Genomic DNA, 15,410 nt, shown 5'->3' with positions numbered 1-15,410 from the left:
ATCGATTTGATGACTACTTTACAAACAACACTGATGACGAGGAAAGTATTGATTCTGAGGGATCAGACGATGAGGATGAGGACGAAACTGAAGACGATGATAAACTGATTAGTTTTTTTCTAAAGGAAGTTCTTGGTGTATGTTTGTACAAAACATTAGGGATGCGTGTAAATTTTCTATTGTTTCTGTAAATAAAATTTGTAAATATGTCTAATGTTATTGTTTTTTATCAATAGAGGATGATGCCATCGACAATTTTAAAGATTTTATTACACTAGACAAGAAAAACACAAATAGTACAAAATGAATGCACAATTAGAGCCGACATTTCATTGTATATACAAGCTTAAGATACTTTAGGCGTAACATATACACACGTTTATTATATTTACAAGCAATAAAAAGAGTAGCTGTTTTAAGCTTAGACTTTACAATAGTTTATTATAATTACAAGCAGTGATAAAACTTAAGACTTAGTCTATACCAAATTCCTCTGCATTTACAAGCTAATTAGTAGATAACTGGAAAAACAGTATCATATATGGTGGAACTTAAAAATTGATGACTATTAGACACATGTTTAAGAAAACTGAAAGCATGAAAGTGTTCATCATTGTGGAATTTTAAAATGACCATAAGCCAAGCTGTCAATGCCTGTGAAATAACGTTTGTCATCGTAAGGAGACAAACTGGTCTTGTTTACAGTAATACTGTAAAGTTGAGAGTCAAAACTACGTGTAAGATTCATAGTAAGTAAGCTTGATGTCTCAAATGGTATTCAATGACACTTTTCTTAACTCCCTTGGCCGTACGTTTCTCTATACTCCCACATGCCAGGCTGTACATTTTTGGTTTTAATCCAACAAACTGATCCATGATTTGACATTTACATTCGTCCTTCATTTTACCGAGGACTTTGCAATTGTTCATGCTGTATAAAGGACTATCCTTCGGAAAATTCTGATTATATCCGAATCATATCAGATTCAATATGATCTAATCAATATGATCAGATCATATTGAATCTGATCCTTCAGAATCAATACTTTGTCAGTTTATGTGATATGAACTGGAAAAAAAAGAGATATTGACCTCGGCTCCGCCTCCGCCAATTTCTCTTTTTCCAGTTCATATCACATCATATTTACCAACAAACAAGTCCATAATTGTATAATATCAAACGACAAACTACAAAATATTGTTAACACAGCTTAAGTTCCACAGAGTTGCACTAACTAATTAGCTATCTAATGGACCAAACATAACACATTAAACTAGAAATCTTTGTGAAACATAGAGTTCCCCAACATGTGATTGTTGCTTATTCTAGTTACTGTACGTACCACTCAAATTTTGAAAAGACACGAGCTTTAGCTATCAACTAACAAACTACAAGTATCTGTGACGTGTTGGGGAACTTGTTATCCCATAACTTTACCTACATATAGATATACCGTAGTGATCAGTCGTTTTTCGTTTAACCACCAATAATTCAGATAAACCTGTGAAATATCAGTCACATACCGGGGATATTGTTTATCCCATAACCTCTATCTGTACACGGCAGTGATCAGTTGTTTTTCGTCACATTCAGGGACGCTTAACTCTACATATACCGTCATACAAATATATCATCCTGCCTTTAATAGATTGTCTTAATACAGAGCTAACGTTCGTTGTTGATACGTTTGAAATCTATGCAACCATTCATACCATGAAAAGACCACTAACCTATAATTAGACAAATAAAAAACCCAGAAAACTCATACTGTTATTTCCCCATCAAAGTAGGATGCCATTGTCAATTCATGCCGTCATATCGTTACCTTTAAAGATATGACGGCACTTAATTAGTAGATGTAAGTAGATAACAATGTAAGGCGGCAGAACCTGATGTAAGCATTATCTTCCTATGGGTATTTCAGTCTTTTCCTTAGCGACAATCTCTGCATAAAGACAACCAATGCAAAATTCCACTTCTTTCAATTTCAAATAATGTATGCAATACCATTTGAAATAATTACATGGCCAAGCGCGTTATAATGTATGTGCATATGTGCATGTAGTCCTGATATTGTGAACATCAGAGTTCATCCATCGGATAGATAATGTCAATCACCATGTAGAATATTTTGTAATTTTGGAAACTGACGAAAATTTCACTCCAACTGAAGGTCTGAATTATCACTGCCAATACACCAATAAAACCACATGATTTATTTGTGTTTATTTCCCAGAGTCGCCTCTAAAGCAATTTGGAACAGTATTCATCATCGTGACATCAAGTTCATCGGATTCGTGCAGAAATTTAGCAGAATGTTGTATTTGTAAAAGCATGAAACTTAGCACATGTCATGAACATAACCATAACATGTTTCAGGTGAATTTCCAAGAAAACCATATGACGTCATGGCGGCCATTCATTGTTTAACAACCGCCGGTGTTGTTAGCGGCGACTCGTACCTCAAGTTGAGTTCCTCGGATCGTTCAAGCCAGTAGGTAAGCATCTTTCCTTTTCCCTAAAAAAAGCAACACGACAATGAGAATCAATTCTGAGACAACCGAAAAGGTTCAAAGTTTCTGAGAGGGTTGAAATTGAAATTACAGACTGAAAAATTCACAATAGTTCATCTTGGGACTAACCAAAGTCTATAAAATTGAATATGTATGTTGATTGATGAAACGTTTAGACAAGCGATGGAATCACTTAAACACTATTGGTCAGAGCTCTAGAGTGAAATAGTTTATACGCGCTAACGTTTGGAACCGGACGACGCACGCAATGTCATGAAATTCATGTAGAGGACCCATGTCATCCTATTTTGTGGGTGAAAAGAAGCAATCACTACTTTATGGAATTGCAGCTGTCAATGAAAATTAATGGATTTCCAGTCCTCGTCAAGCCTTGGGTTAGACGTATAGGTACTACTTACATGTGATTGCCTTGTCACTACGTTTGTCAAATCCCGAATACCTTATACCGCATCTTAAAACTTATTAATCAGATACAGAATCGGTCAATTGTCTTCGTGGGATATGAGTGTTATTGTAATTGCAGTTTCAGGATCGGCTGAAATCGGTTTCGCGTCAGGATCATAATAGAAGTAAATCCATGGGTATTTTACGTGTAAGTCTTAACAGGCATGGTTAAATATTATTCTTTTGAGGGTTTTTGACGATCCCAATGGACAGATATTCTATGTTTGTATCGTGCTATTTCATCTGAAATTGTATTCTGTAAATTCATTTTATCTAAAGCACGGCTTTGATATGTCAACGTCTATATCAAACTATTATCTCGTGTATCTGTTAATCTCTTGGACAAGGATTTCAACGAATTTCTCGTTACAGCAGCTGCAATCTGTGAATTTCCAACAAGTTACGAGATCGCATTCGCCCCTGTGAGGAAGGCTCTGGGTTCTGTCCCCTGGCCGAGACAGACCAAAGTCTATAAAAGTGGTAGTTTCTACTCCTGCTTAGCGCTCAGCAAACAGGGAGTGGGACGACTGGTTCGCCCGTTGTCAGTATAATGTGACCGGGTGAGGTGTGTTGCTTTGTGTCTTCGGCGGCATGCTTCAGTGATATAGCACTATAAAAAGGGCAACAGTTCCACTATACAAGAAGACACAACATGAACATACCGCAGTCTCCCAAAACACGCACCTCGCACAACATACATGCAACACACCGCATACATGGGAGGCCGTCCTTACATGACCATAGCTGTTAATAGGACGTTAATTAATCAAACAAACAAACAAACAAACGAGATCGCACTTGGCGAGCCGATGGGCCTCATGTCTTCAACAAACTATTCTGGGGATATTCATGCTCATTAGCACCCTAAACTTGTGTCCATTGTCTAGGGATCTGGCGGTACTCGCCTACAGCATCATCTGAACTATGAAATTAATATTAGAATCATTGTCTGAATAATCTTTCATATTGAAATACTTCGTATGATGTCATTAATTTAAAATATGACGTTTAATGACGTTTTTTCGCGTAATAGCGTCTTAACTGGTGGAAAGACCATTAATTGAGATAATCAATTTCAAAGTAAAAAAATACAAAAATATGAAAGTTGCACATTTCTTCTATAACATTTTGCCTTTTAGTACTCACAGTCTATTGTTGTGACAATAACACTAAAATGCAAAAGGTGTTTTATTATTATTAGGGCTTATTGTTCTCTGTTGAAAATTTACCTAAACCGTTTGTACATTTGAAATCAATAATACGTCCATGTATTGCAAATACGCTACATAGGCGGGATGACATCAAGTGAACATATATGTGCAGTATGGGAGCAAAAGCGTTAAAACATTAGAAATTAAACACAAAAAATAAAATCAGAGGTCAAAGAGGAGTTTGGATTTTTTGTAAAAAAAGTTTCATTCATACGTCATAGATAGCTTTATGTCATACAAAAGAAATATATTACATAACTTTTCCTCTTTGAAGTTTTATAAATCATACCCAGTGTATCGTTTTACTTAATTTTGAACAGTGAATGCTAGACTGATTAGAAGTTTCCAAAATAGCACCAATACATATATATGAAACATTGCAAAGGCAGCAATGAATCATGCAAAGTATGAATGCATTCAGATAATAATATTATAATGCTTCAGCACGCAATATGAAGATTGTTTGCAAAAATGCACTGGCATCTGTTTATATGATAAAATGATAATAAAAGATAATGTATTGCTTAGTAAGGAACATGAACACTCAAGGATATGAAAAGCTTTCGGCTCTTACGGCCTTGAATTATTGATTATTTTGACTATTCCATATAATTTGAGTTGTTAAACCTTTACCATGTAAACCTAATGCGAAAAACTTATATGAGTCACCCATTTTGTTGTTAACATAAAGTTAATGGCTAAAAGGTACTCATCTCTTCCAACGAACTTCCTCGATACTCCAAGGGTTATTATCACTGTTGTTATATCCATCTCTGGACTATCACATAGTAAAACTGGAGACAGCAGAACAGAACATGTAATTTAATTCTTTGATGTACATTGCACATTGATCAAAGATACATTGTGGTTGACTGTGAGTCTTACAAGTTGGACGTCGTTGTCTCTTTGGTCTTCAAAAGAAGTATTTTTAGGCCTGTGAATGGTCAGATTTTTTTCTTGAACTGCCTTCAGTTTTACAATGAGATAGTCCAGTTACAAGTACTGACGTTATATCCACCCTACCCCTTGTGTATCAAGGATGGCAACGGAAGACATACAGGCAACAAAGGATTACGCATTATCAAACACAAAAGCAGAAAATTTATTATGTGCAGGGAGTTTGACCAACAACGCATACATGATCATTGATACATACCTTTACCTCGACCAATCCACGCCTTTTTGTTTGAAAGCAGTCGTACTTTCTCAAAGCAAGCGCCGTGGCCTCAGAAATTTGAATTCTTAGAGCTGCAAGAAACATTTAAATAAAAAAATTTAAGTGATTAATGTATTGGAATTCTTGAATTTGTATCTCTACTGGAAATGTAGGATAAACTTATCTAATCGAATAAGCTGAAGGGTAATTTTAGTGACATCTGCCAGACATATGTCTTAATATATCTTAATTGATTAATCAATTAATCAAATGCTGAGAAAAAGAAAATGTCTTCTGTAAACTCATATCTTGTTTTATCAAACTCGCTGTATAGCTGGTTACTCTAACGGAAACAAATTCAAAATTAGCGGTTAATGGTGTGATCATGAAAATTTCGTTCATGACATTGTAAAATAAATCAATCAATCACGTGCTCTTTATAGTCATATTGCTAAATTTATGTTCATTACAATTTGATTTTCCAGTTTTAAGTCAGAATAGCGAAATGTTTGAACCGTAAAAATAACCGGCTCTTCAGTTTGACAGACTATGGCCATGTACGTACGTTTCCCGGTCGATTCCATCCGTGACGCTACGTTCACTGTGTCCCCAAATAAACAATACCTCGGCATCTTAATCCCGACGATTCCGGACACAACTGGACCTTGGAGAAACCGAAAAGTAAATGTCAGAACCTTGTATCCAAGACGTATACACGTATATATTTCTTAGGTAGGAAATATGTTATCTTAGAAATTGACCTATATTTGTACATCAGTCCTCCAAATTAATTTCCTCAATGACCAGTTTTGTCTCTTTTAAATCAATATCATACGACCTTATGGATCACACTCAAACAATTTCGAGTCACTGTGAGTGTGTATTACTAATGTTCACATGTGCATTACTTATTTCGCGGAAGATACCAACTTGCAAAATTAAATCGCCCAAAATGGTTTTAAATTTCAGGTGAAGTATCTATCGATCGCGAATTTTATTCTTCTTGAAAAATCAAAAAATTTTGGACGTTAAACTGAGAAATTAAGAAGAATATATGAATATCAATCTCTAAATAGAAGAACAGAAAACATTTATCAAAAGACAAATTAAGTAAGATTTTCCTTGACAACTACATTGTTTCGTTGTCAAGGTATTGACGATTTCTCCTTCTGACAGATACTTAGGCTTAAAGAAGTAATTTTGAAGGTCAATGAAACAAGTCATCAGGGTATTTTCATACGATAAGTTTTAGTCATCTAAATACTAAAATAAAAATTGTTTTACAAAAATAATGACTCTTTATCCCGAAATTAAGTCAGATAAAAAAAAATTCAGCAATCACAACAAGTTTGAAAAAGGTAAGTCATTTGTGGTGTTCCACAATTGGAATTTATCGATATTTACGCCTGGTCTAATTCTTAGCTGTGTGAGTTCAGGTTATTATAGTCATAAGATGTAGTGATTAACGTGGATTGTTAATCATCGTTCCTAACTTATCCGAATAAGTACGCCCCCATGATTGATTATGCATGTAAGTAATTTATATCAAAATGCATGTTTGTTTCAGAAATATCACAGTAGGAGAACAGGTCGTTGCAAACCGATACATATACAAAATTATACTTTTTGTCAATATTTTTTTATGAAAGAACATATGCTTTGTTGATAATAAGCTGATACATTGTAATAACTGTTAATGTATACTATATTATTCATTGAATATGAAAATAAAATATTGCTTAACTTTAACAAGTTAGTTCTGGTGCTTACCGTTAATCTAAGTTTCTGTCATAGTAAGTTTATGTCATGATCAGTTTGTGTTATGGTCAGTTTGTGTCATGGTCAGTTTGTGTTATGGTCAGCTTACCGGTATTGATTCCTACTCGTACTTGAACTCCCATACTCTCGCGCGGCACGTGAGGAACGTCTAACTTAGACGACACGTCCAGTAAGGTTAAGGCCATTGATGATATCTCCTTCACGTGTAAGTCTCCATTTACTTCTGGTATCCCTGATACCACCATGTAGGCATCACCTAGGCAACAAAAAGGTTATAGGGTCATTTACAGTGACGTTCATTTGTTAGATCAATTACTTAGACCACGCCCTCTGATGGTCTCAATTGGCGCAGGATAGGTAGGGGTAATGAGTGAAAGAAATATACAGGTAAATCGTAACAGCATAGGTTTTTCGTTTGTTTGTTTGTTTGAGTTTTACGGCCCATCGATTACTAAGGTCGTTTATGCTTTAGTCACAACTCCTTCCGATTAGGCTTAGGATGTACACCCGGCATGACTTTTAGCCATTTTGGCCTGGTCCCCAGCCGGACACCAGACATGACCAGCAGTGTACTCCCGATAACCCCTTTATCCACGGATACCGGTGACCAAAGCATTAGGGCAAACTACAAGTTAACAGTGTAACTATTGACATGGACATGAATGTGAAAAAAGTAATCATCACTGGAAAGGGAAAATACACTTTACGTTTAGTCATAAGGTGGAAATTGACAGTTCGAAATAAAAAGCTAGACCATGAGGGGCTAAAGTGTGGAAATAATGTCGTTTTTTTAAGATCAATGACATTTGAACTGCTGTGTCGTTTTACTTCCGGTATATATTCCTTTTACATCCCGTCCGTGTCTAAATTTTAGAGAAATAAATATTTCCGCGAGATTGCTTGCTTGGTAATCATTTTCCTATTTTGTATTGATTCTTTACTGTTTAGGAATATATATCACTTACTTCTGTTTTTGCTCTAGTAGTCAGTGTTTTTTTGTGGGTCATTTTTTTTCTTGACTTTTTATGAAGTGACAGTGTACACAATGTCATATAAAATGTTTACTGGTTATGCTATGATACCATTACATATCTCTGGTTAGTTAATAGCGCTAAACATAAATATCCAATTTAGGATTTAAGAAATTTTAGCTAATTAGTTGTTACTAACACCTAAGCCTACTTAAATTAAGTGTTGTTTAGATTTTACTAGGTTTAGTACTCTAAGTGTTGCAAGCAATACACGTCCATTGCCGTCAATTACATTTTCTAATCTATGGCAAGTTATTTGTATTGCTTAGTTATTCTACATTGTATCAATGCACATGTATGAAGTTATGTTGAAGCTCCAGGGAACAATAGTTTCAAAAAGATGCCCAACGTTTGCCAGTGATATAAGACGCATTACGGTAATTAATAATTACACATATCTAAATTGGTCATAACTGAAGCCACATAGTCTACCAAATACACAAATCGAAAACATTGTTACACATATCTAAATTGGTCATAACTGAAGCCACATAGTCTACAAAATACACAAATCGAAAACATTGTTACACATATCAAATCTAAATTGGTCATAACTGAAGCCACATAGTCTACCAAATACACAAATCGAAAACATTGTTACACATATCTAAATTGGTCATAACTGAAGCCACATAGTCTACCAAATACACAAATCGAAAATTTGTTACATTTCGTCTATTATCGTATTTCTATGAATGATCATATTTATAGGCAATCAGGGATCATAGGGAAATTAATGACATTCTTTATCACGCATTACAAATCTGGTATTGAATTTATACATGATAAGCAGTATCAAATTAGAGAACACCGGTACCAACGACTTTTCATTCGGTTTTTCTGGACTCTTTGTTGTACTTCGCATCTATTATTCTGCAAGCAAAAAGCCCGTCTCGTGTTAACATTGGATTACATTTCCATCTATCCATAGCTCTTATTTGTTTGTGTATATATTACATTGGTAACATTAGCATGGACCCAAGTTTGTTATAAATAAAAGGAAAAACAATAATTTGCCCTTTCAGATTTCAGATTCAGCATTGCCAGCCAATACAGTGAGCATAATTCAACTAGACAAAACAGAAAATTATCCAGAAATTGCAAAACATTCCTATGCTATAAGGTCAAGAGTTTGAGATGTAGAATTCACCAAAAGAACTATACTGTTTAGTTGTTAAGTTTCGCGGGTGTAAAATTTCGCGATTTAATGTTTGCAACTTGTTTTCGGCTTCTTCTTTTTTTCGCAATTCACTAGGCCCGGTCCCACTGGCGTTTAGGAAGATTTGCGAATGCATTGCGCACAAAATTGGCTGATATTCGCTGAGCATACGCAATATTCGTAAATCGTACTTGTATCTGTCGCCCAACATCCGCACACGACCGTAATTATCCGCAATGGCGTGTTTTTCCGTTCCCAGGATTATTGAACTGCACAAAATTTTGATTGCGGAAACCATTCGCATTAGATACGCTATTCGCTCGCAATATATACTCAATACATGCTTATTATATGCGCTGTATATCCGCTGTTATTCGTTGATATCCGCAACTGACAGGGTTTTGCGGCTTTATAGCGAACTGGGACAGTGTGTAAAACGAATATATAGCGTACCTATCACGTTGACATCACGAATCAAAATAATTTGTAGCGAATGTATATTGAGTTCAGCGTTTGCATTGCGTCTGTTTTGCATTTGATTTGATAATAATTTGCGAATGTATAACAAACGTATTGCGTAAACCAAACTACTGTATAAATATGGCAAAAATCGACAAATTTTTCTATTATTTCCAGTCCGTCGAGAAGTACAGGTGTAGTAATAGGTCCTCGGCAATAAAACAACATATCAATCAAATTGTTCAAGTCATGAAATTAATTCAAAGACAGAAAAGAAAAAAAAATTGCTTTGATTTGATTTGAAGCAGACTGGACCTTCTTTGTATCTGGAGGATGTAGGATGAAAGTTGCAGCTTGCTTATCTTTGTTGCAGTGGTGTTGTTGTGAAAAGCGATATCGAAAGGCTAGAGCGCGCTTCTTTTCCTACCGTAATTCAGATGCGCAACATGCGCAATACAACCGTTCTTTCCGCTACATCTGCGCAATGCATTATTAATAGATTCGTAACATTTCCGTAACAATCGCAATACTTCCGTTCTGTTTCCTCAATATATGCGTTATATATTCGTAATTGTTTGTTACGTATCCGCATTGTTGGATAATCATACCGATTGTACCCCTCACGGGAGAGCATCCGTTATCGTATTTGTTTTTATTCGTGAAATATCCGCATTGGAGATAGGTATAACACAAACATCTGAGTGTTTATTTCATAGTTTATTTTGAGTACACATACACTCTGATTTTTGTGTTATATCTCCATAAAACAAAAATCATTCAAAGTACATTTTGTATTCCTTATGTAACCACGCGATGGATTACATTATGTATCCCCCCAGACGGTATCTAGAAGTCAAGAGCGTTTCCTTAAATACGATCTAAAAAGTGAGTTGTGACGTCGACGGGCTCGCGATTGACGATTGCATAATTGGAAGAAAGAAAGCAGATAACAAAATGGTTAACGACATATTGATCGAATGATGTGTTGTGGTTATTATATCTATGGACATAGTAATAAGGTTTACATACTAGAAAAAAAGTTCATTTCGGAATCCATTCCGCCAGCATCACTAAACATGAGATTAACAGCTTCATATAGTTTATTATAGGCAAACAAATTAATTTTCGTAATAATGGCTATAAGGAAAACAGCAAAAGTTAATTAGATTTTTTTTGTCTCGTCTCCAGACACATTGTATTAGGAGTTGTCATCTTTAGTTGCTGACCAGTCAAGAAATGACTTCTAATTAATACGTGTCTATGTACTAAGTATTTAAATTATATGGTTTTGAGTTTATATGTACCTAAGCGTGTATGGTTTATGTAACTGTGTTTGAGAATTATACATGTATTTCTTTTTTTTGATTTATAAAAATGACAACGGTATTGATATTTGAACTACCGTTAATACTACTCTCACCTATAAGTTGTTGTTTCTTTTGGAACAAATTAAATAGATTAATTAAAAGTTAATTGACATCACGCGAGTTATGTTTTTAGCGTCGTTTTAATTACTGCGTGCTAGTGCTATAATACTGTATCAATGGCGAAACAGTGAAATGAATCTTATCGTTAACAGATGACAAATTAAGAATTTATCTCGAGTCATTGATACAAATTATATTGACATTGTTTGTATCAACACTTTTTAAATTTGTTTTTGGTTTGTCGTTGACCTAATTCAATTAATTACTTTATAAATGGTAAATGGCACAAAAACTCGAACTCGCAACCCAGTGCTGAAACGCCATTGAACACTCGTTGCCTTCTTTACATGGTCACTGTAGCACAAAACCTATTTTCGAATTATAGTTCAATGCAACTGAAATCTTATCATCATACTGTTTCAAGGAGAATCGAACAACATCCAAAATCCATCAAGGGCCACGTTTTGGTGACCTTGATTTTCTTAACCTTTTCAGTTAAAAACGTCCAAACTAGCATTTAAATGTAGCAATGTTTTGTTCATTGGTCAAGATGACTACATACACGAAAATGATTCTGACATATCGTGCAAACTATTTCATCCCTTTCACGATATATGGACGCTGTATGTTTGCTTAGCCGTTCAAAAAGGTCACAAGGGCCCAGTTTCGTGAACATTCCTGAAATTTAAGGAATCCCTTAACTTAAAATTCTCCATAAGAAACCATTACGGAATTTAAGGCAGTGCTCCTTACCTTAAGATTTTTCCTTAACTTCTATAATGCTTTCCTATAGAGAATTTTAAGTAAGGAATTCCTTAAAGTTAAGGAATGTCAATGAAACTGTGCCCAGATCATAACCCCCAATTGAATATCGCCAGGTCCTCTATGAAACGAAGTGGTTATAATGATCTCTATTTTAATCTGAATAATGGGGGGTGTGTGTGTGTTAATTTTACAAAATAGAATATTACAATACCTATAGTTTCAACTTTATAGACGTCATATTCCTCCAATATAGCATCAAATGTGTTGTAGAGCAAGTTCAGGAAGTCGACCACCTCAAAGGGCGTGCATGCGGCGCATATCGTCGTAAACCCGACCACGTCGGAGAAGAAGACGGTCGCGCTCTTGTACATCATGGGCTCAACCTTCTGGTTTGCGATCAGTTTCTTGGCAACTGTGACCGGAAGCATCTCACAAAGAAGTGCCTCGCTCTTTTTTCTTTCCATTCTTAACAGTGATGTCTGGGCCTTCATTTAAAAAACAACAGGCTTTTTATTGTTTTGTTCGATGCTACTAGAATAACAAAACAATGATAATATAACTATTTTCATCGCAATGACGTGTTAACATTTGAAACAAAGCTTCATAAAATTATTCCAATAATCTGTTTTTAGCAGAATGTACAAATGGCAAAGATAATTCTAGTTCAAAAAAAAACCCAGCTAGCATATTTTACCTTTATGCATTTTAAAGTTGGTTAGTTTATACATTCTACTAATAGACTGGAAGCATATTGGATTTTGAATAAAATGCTTTAAAGTGATTTTATAAACTTTACATTTCTCTTTGGTCTACATTGAATTGTGTCTTAGCTATCTACAATTATTGAACTTTTTTTTTGTATTTTTTTGTGTTTTTCAAAATTTTTATCAGACAGTTATTGAACTTTTATTATATTTCTTACCTTAATGATCAGATCCTTAATGCTGCGCAGAATCAGAAGAACAAATATCATACTTACGTTCAATGAATTAGCCACACGTTGTATTTTGCTGGTGAGTTTGAAGACGACCACCAGAATCAATGGATACAGAAAAACAGCTCCAGCCATCAATCCTATGCTGATGTAGAAATCTGTGTTATCAGCATCCAGCTCAAACTCAAGGGCGGCCAGAATGTTCTGCAAAAAATGTTTACTTTTTAAATAATTGTTTATTCAAACAGATTATTTTTCCAAAGTAAATTGTCCTGTCAAAGAAGAATTGCTGAGTGAAATTGCGACCCTATTTTGGTCCTTTTCTTATTGAAAATTGTACTTTATATTTCACCGTTGCATAATGAAAAGATATTCAGCAAAATTGCAGTAAAACTTGGACCAAAATGCGGGTCAAAAACTCACTCAGCAATTTTATTTTGACATATTTTTTTTAGATATTTTCTTTATTCAGTATTTAAAACAAAAAATCGAAAAAACGAAAATAACATGACCGGGAATAAACCAAACTTTAATCCCGGCAAATTAAGAACGATACCCACCGTCCCCATCGTATCCTGAATATCCTTCAGAATATTAATGTATGACGTCATATTGGAAAACCATTTCAGCGAAGAGTTGGAAGAAATGTCACCTTCAAGGATTTCTCGTCTCATATCAGTGATGATGACACTTAAGTCAGAATCCATATACATGTCATCTATCATGGAGTGGGCCAGTGAAGAATATTTCATCACTATATTTGTGTACAGACTTGCCATCGATTTCCTCTCAATGTACATCACCATTTCATCACGGCTAAAATTCCCTGAAATCGTTATATAGGATCTTAGATTAGTGTTTATTTTAAACAGGATGTTATGAAACAAGTCTCAGAAGTTTGCATGTTGCAAACCTTGACAAGCAACTTCGAAACGAGTTTCATAACAACTTAAATGAAATAAAATATATGATACTTACATCACATAACTACAACAACATACGTTTTGAGCATTCTGTCCTCAAATCATTGCCTTACGTACAAGGCGCTCCGTAGTGCCCTCGTGATCCTGTCTCGTCTTTTGGCTTTAACGGATACTATTCAATACACATGTTAAAAGCAATACACTTAAGTCTTATGCACCATTTGCGTAGAAGGTGCCAATGCCCTTTCAATCTTGTCTCTTTTTAGTTAAACTAGTACAGTACATGTATATTGAAATACTATGAGATTTATATATATGTAAATATTGTCATTACCCACCTTTTGCGAAGAATGCGCTCCCCAGTGCTCTCTCGATCCCCGTCTCGTCTTTGGCTAACAGCAGCATGTGATACGAATACATGGATCGCGACAGATGTCCGGACACAACAAGGCCAATCACTTCAGAAATCCAGTCCATGACGACAACATTTAGATCTGTATACAGTTGAAGGATTTCGTTTCCAGTCACAGAACCATTTCCAACTGAAAAACGATAATGCTTTATTCTCTCCATGAATGATATTTTGGAGTTATAATAATCCGGCAGTTTGCTACTTTTCGGCCATGTTTCTACATCAGCGATCGCCTGGTCTGTTTGTTCATATGCTGACAGCATTACATTGTAGATCAGAGAATCTCCGTTTGAGCTCAGGTACGTCACACTGAGGCCTCTCTCTATCTGGATTCGGTGGGTGACTGTCCCTATATCTAGACTGGTATATATGCCTTCTTTTATTTCAGCTTTCACTGCGTAGTCTGGAGTACTTTCTATAATGCCCCCTATAGTTATACCTGTCAGAACAATGATCGGGATGAGCGTCAGGGACAGTATCTTAATCATCTGACATCGTTGGCCCTTCTTCGATAAAATGTCCAGGTCTTTCTGGTAACAACAGCCTGTTGACACTTTGACCATATCATTCTCTTTCTCAGAATATTTGGTGGCGAATGGCGAGGTTAGCGGTGATCTATCTAGGGAAGTCTTTTTACTGGACAATCCTAACATGGAAGACATTTTGTCCTGACAAGGTTACAAGACGTCAAGGTCGCTTCACTTCTCTGGAATTAGCGCTATAAAACACAATTATGATGCATTAGTAAATAAAATCAAGATGCATTATATTAACGGTAGATATTCTGTATTTGCATATTGCATATTGCAGAGTTATCTGCCGCCCCCACGAAATAATGACGTCACAATGGATACTTCACTGCGAGTAAATCTGTATTGATTGTGACGTCATGTGTTTGCAAGCGTTCCATCATTTTCGGTGAAAACGACGTGAATCGCACCCACGAAATAATGACGTCACAATGGATACTTCACCGCAAGGGAGCTAAGTCTGTAAAATATAGATTTCAACTGACATGACACGTTTTGTATCCTAGTAATTGAGGGTTACAATAGTGGTTTCTATCAAAGTTTAGCTCGCTTATGAATCACGAGTTCGGGGTCAAATATGATAAGTATTGTCCAATTGGACTGCACAGGTAATACTAATTTGCATATAAGTTTACAACTTCTGAT

General features: G+C 35.5%; 1 protein-coding gene across 1 annotated transcript; it reads right to left on the bottom strand.

The window, feature by feature from the left end:
- Window positions 1–2,381: 2,381 nt before the first annotated feature.
- Window positions 2,382–14,960, bottom strand: LOC138333725 (uncharacterized). The gene is made up of 8 exons (XM_069282282.1): window positions 14,162–14,960; window positions 13,461–13,726; window positions 12,946–13,104; window positions 12,178–12,451; window positions 7,214–7,381; window positions 5,912–6,010; window positions 5,347–5,438; window positions 2,382–2,519 (listed from the first exon to the last, which is right to left on the bottom strand). Exons 1-8 carry the CDS (start codon window positions 14,895–14,897, stop codon window positions 2,421–2,423), a joined length of 1,893 nt encoding a protein of 630 aa, XP_069138383.1. The 5' UTR covers window positions 14,898–14,960; the 3' UTR covers window positions 2,382–2,420.
- Window positions 14,961–15,410: the final 450 nt, after the last annotated feature.

This window comes from Argopecten irradians, chromosome 10 (genome assembly GCF_041381155.1).
Source record: "Argopecten irradians isolate NY chromosome 10, Ai_NY, whole genome shotgun sequence".
Lineage (NCBI taxonomy): Eukaryota > Metazoa > Mollusca > Bivalvia > Pectinida > Pectinidae > Argopecten > Argopecten irradians.
The sequence above is the reverse complement of the archived record's forward strand: the minus strand, read 5'-3'. Positions and strand labels throughout refer to the sequence as shown.